Source organism: Limulus polyphemus, unplaced genomic scaffold (genome assembly GCF_000517525.1).
Source record: "Limulus polyphemus unplaced genomic scaffold, Limulus_polyphemus-2.1.2 Scaffold6982, whole genome shotgun sequence".
NCBI lineage: Eukaryota > Metazoa > Arthropoda > Merostomata > Xiphosura > Limulidae > Limulus > Limulus polyphemus.
In genome coordinates this window covers 26,799-31,500 of record NW_013672592.1, presented here as the reverse complement: position 1 = coordinate 31,500, position 4,702 = coordinate 26,799, and the positions used below count along the sequence as shown (strand labels likewise).

General features: G+C 30.1%; 1 protein-coding gene across 1 annotated transcript in view; it reads right to left on the bottom strand.

The window, feature by feature from the left end:
• The window catches only part of LOC106474240 (pyruvate dehydrogenase protein X component, mitochondrial-like), a 26,709-nt gene that overhangs the window by 8,695 nt on the left and 13,312 nt on the right, over positions 1–4,702 (bottom strand). The window contains exons 7-9 of the mRNA XM_013934928.2: positions 4,039–4,114; positions 1,553–1,614; positions 508–666 (exon numbers count right to left, since the gene is read on the bottom strand). Coding sequence (XP_013790382.1) covers positions 508–666; positions 1,553–1,614; positions 4,039–4,114 — 297 coding nt within the window. The remainder of the gene's footprint in view (positions 1–507; positions 667–1,552; positions 1,615–4,038; positions 4,115–4,702) is intronic.

Genomic DNA, 4,702 nt, shown 5'->3' with positions numbered 1-4,702 from the left:
CTGGGATTTCCATACTGCTTATATTTTTTTGTACATGCCTTTTATCCATTCCTTAAGCCCCAAATACACTTTTAACCAAAATACATACACATATAAGCCAAAAAAAAAGGCTAATGATCAAAATATTTTTTTTTGTGTGTGTGTGCTTGCACAAGAAATTTTAGCAGTCCAGTAGCTTTACAACAATACCACTGACATTTAATGTAAAAGCTGAAACACGATAAGGAAACATAGATTTATTCTTACTGGATTAAAAAAATATGCAAAGCACAACTAATCACTTTTTAGAGGTTATAAAACCATGAGTACCTTTACTCACAAACTGGCTGTTAAAAAAAAATCAGTCATCTGATACTGTCACATAAAATCTCTATGACATATTATTTAGATCATGAACTAATGAAATTTATATAATCTCTGACGAAACAGAAATCAACCAAAACAGTGCCCTAAAAATGCAACACATTAGATTTATATTATACTGTAAACTCATATTCTAATGGTTACCTTTACACTATCTACTATATCTTCAATACCCATACTGCTGACATTCCTCAGAGTTGGGGTGACCATTCCAAATGCTGTGGACACATTGAAGGAAATGTTTATAGATGGCAGCACCTGTACACTTTCTCCAGTCCAGGTTACATTGACTTCTGGAACAGACTACACAAAGAATATTATAACATTAAGAGTTGCAAATTGATTCACAATGTAAACAGTGTCTATCTATTCATCCAAGAAAAACCAGCTGATGGCCACTAATGTGGTGGGCATGTGAAGGGGGAGTTGCACGTATTAGTGAACATTGTGAAAAGTTTTTAAGTGCAGTACCTCAGATATTTCTATTTCTTTAAAACATTCTTTGTGTACAAATAAATTATGGACACCAACCACATTTTAGTCTTTAGCAGAGTAGCAACAATCAGGTTTTTCAAATAAATAGCATTTTTTAAAAAACTTATACAAAAACCAATGACACAAGTCTGGTAATAAGGTACTTTTAGGTACTGACCAAAATAAAGTATTTACTTTTAACTTGTGCTTATACTTAAGTATGATTATATGTGGTCTAAGATGTTTACATTGCAATGTGCTATCTTACAAAGATGTAATTTTATTTGATGTGAAACTTCCAGACTGAAATCAAACAAAAGAACAAAGTTAAAAAAAAGGACAAACACATGAGGTTGTATGTTAAAGTCTGTAAAAATCTAGAAATAACACACAACTCCTAAACTAAACTTAATCATACTCAAATTATTATTTCCTTTTGTTACATTAAAGATAAATTCAATCAGATGGTAAAATTAGAATCAATTTAAAAAGAAGTATAAAACATTTTATTATCAATCAGTCACATGTGTAAAGTGGCATATTTTTCAAATTTGTAAAAATTACAGTGGACATCATAACTTTATACCTTACTTAACTATATTTAGTTTCTAGAATCTTCCTTCATCCAGTCACGTTTCTTCGTAGAATATACAAGTCTTTACAGATTTAAAGTAACCTAATGTGTAAAGTGAAAACAAAGCAGACATTTCTTTACCTGTATAGTAGCAGCAACAGCCTTAATGATACATTCATTAACAGTCACCTCGACACCTTCATCTGGAACAAATATTTATAGTTCAGTAACATATAATTTATGTCATAATTCTTACTGTTGCTTTGAATTATTCATCTATTAACTTATAAGTTATAAGGCTATTTCTTTCTTATACATAGCCATTTTCAAGAATATTCTTAAGCCACGACTAACCAGCCCAAAACCAGTTAGATGCGTTAGTCCACCATTGACTGCGTCACACATAGACCTTATTTTAGATATTAATATTTTAATAATAAAAAGTTCCACCATTAGATACACGAGTTATTCATTATGTAAATATGACTCCTGTTCAAATGAATCTGCTATCAAAAAATGTTAATTCTAGTTAAAATGTTAACACTAGTTTAAATGTTAATACTAGTTAAAATGTTAACACTAGTTTAAATGTTAATACTAGTTTAAATGTTAATACTAGTTAAAATGTTAACACTAGTTAAAATGTTAACTAGTTAAAATGTTAATACTAGTTAAAATATTAACACTAGTTAAAATGTTAATACTAGTTAAAATATTAACACTAGTTAAAATGTTAACACTAGTTAAAATGCTAACACTAGTTAAAATATTAATACTAGTTAAAATGTTAATATTAGTTAAAATGTTAACACTAGTTAAAATGTTAATACTAGTTAAAATGTTAACACTAGTTAAAATGTTAATACTAGTTCTGCCCTTGAAAGACAATTTTTCCACTCAGTGGAAATTAGTTTAAAACAAATTCAAACAAAACTACAGAAAATATTTATACCTGATATTTTAGAAATACAATATATCCACAAATAATAAAACGAAAACATTACTATATTAATATCAGTACTGTCCTTGAAAGGCAACTTTTCATTCAATGAAAATTAGCCTAAAACAAGAAGCTCAAACAGAACTACAGAAACTAGCTATATCTGATATTTTAGATATACAATATCCACCAAGAATGAAACTAAAACGTGTTTATATTCAATAATACAAAAATCAATACCCATTCTGTCTTTTCCAATCGGTGGAAAATTAGCCTAAAACATGTTTAAAAAAAACTACAGAAACTAGTTATATCTGATACTTTAGAAATATACTATATCCACCAATAGTGATACTGAAATGATACAATTTTCCTTAGCTGAAAATGTATTTCAGCTCGATACTCACCCCTCCAAAGAACAGATAGCTAATACTCTGTACTTCTGCCAAAACATTTTTCACATGTGCCAAGCCTTTAAATGAAACTCCCACCCCTCATGTAAAAATGTCTATGATACAATCATTATTAGCCTACCCCTCCATCAATAGGAGGGTGACAAATCCTCCATGAACAGTTCTCCCCTTGAGCACTTTATAACCTCATTCTGACAAGATAAAAAACATACACTGGAAGTGTGAAGGTGGGTGGTTTGTGGAGAGACAGGCAGGGAAAATGTTATCTCTTTAGGCATAATACTTACCTCTCAACGGAACAGAGAGCTACAACCTCACATCGAGAAGATGATAGAAAAACTGGTATAGATAAATAAATTTACAAAATGAACTTCTTATTAAAAATATATCAACATAAACTCATGGCACATGTCACTCACCAGATACATTATACAGGGCAGTTTTAGAGGTTATTCAAAGGCAACCTGTAAACTATACAATGGACAAAATTATTCTTATTCTTCACATCAACATCGCCGCGCGTTTTAACTTGTCAGACTGATGTTTTAATTCACAAAGATATCTTGATTGTAACACATCTGATTGTTTTGGGTACAACACACTTATATATTTTACTAAAAGCTTGCCACATTTCTTATAGATACATGAAGTAAATTAGGAATTATAATCAATATTCCTTCTCCAATACAGGGTCAGTTCAATGGTTGAAAAAAAAATCAGTAAAGCTAAAGAAACTCTCGTTTATGTATCAACACTTAACTACCTTCATTTAAACATTCCTTTCGAGCCTACTATCTTCAAGTTGTCTTTTTAATGCAGAGGTTAATCACTAGATGACTAGCCTGACTCCATTTATTATTTTTTACAAGTTATTGTACTTTTCTTATCAATAACATTTCCATAGTTTAAGGAGTGACATCCATTAGAATTTAAAGTAAACTGACCATTTTGGTAACTTCACAAGTTGCTATGTTGACATTCAGTACTTTTACCTAGTAAAGTAGTGCATTGGTTTAAGGTGAAGAAGTATTACTTTAAATACAAGATAAATAATGACTTTTGTTTTTAACGCATCTCAAAACATAAACTATATCTTTCTTTCCGTAAGTTTAATAATCAGGCCAAGAAAGCTGTTCTGTATAAAATGGGCATCCAAATCCATCACTCGTTTATACCCAGAATGAAAGGATCAACCGTAAACTAACTCTTTCACTGATTAGTAACTGATACACCTTAACATGATTCTCAAAATTATCCTTGTTTCAAAAACTCACCTTTAAATTTCTTGCACAATTCGTTCAATTTTCCTATATAACAATCGATATTCATGTAAGAATGAGGAATTGTTTTCTGGAATAAAAGCCATATTAAATTGTAAGTAATTATATACTAGTCAGTTATACATTAATTTCCATATTTCAGACAAAAATGTTTTCTATTCAAACCATATCAAATAAAAACAAATTTTAAAACCACATGATAATTTTTTGTAGATCACTCAAAAGATAAAGTAATATGCAACATCATGACACTGAAATAATTATAAACCAGTTCCAAAACTATACTACAATAACATGAATACAATCCATTCAAAACTATGATACAATTCAGAGAAAAAAACTAAACCATTTTGTATTTAGATTTTTTTGGTAATATAAATAACTGAAGTCTCTCTAATTACAAACTTTGTAAATTGAAACTTTCTGAAGAATATAAACAGGTGAGGTACCTTATGAATAAAAACAGGTGAGCTACCTGAAGAATATAAACAGGTGAGGTACCTGAGGAATATAGACAGGTGAGGTACCTTACAAATATACAGGTGAGCTACCTGAAGAATATAAACAGGTGAGGTACCTTAGGAATATAAACAGGTGAGGTACCTTAGGAATATAAACAGGTGAGGTACCCAAGGAATATAGACAGGTGAGCTACCTG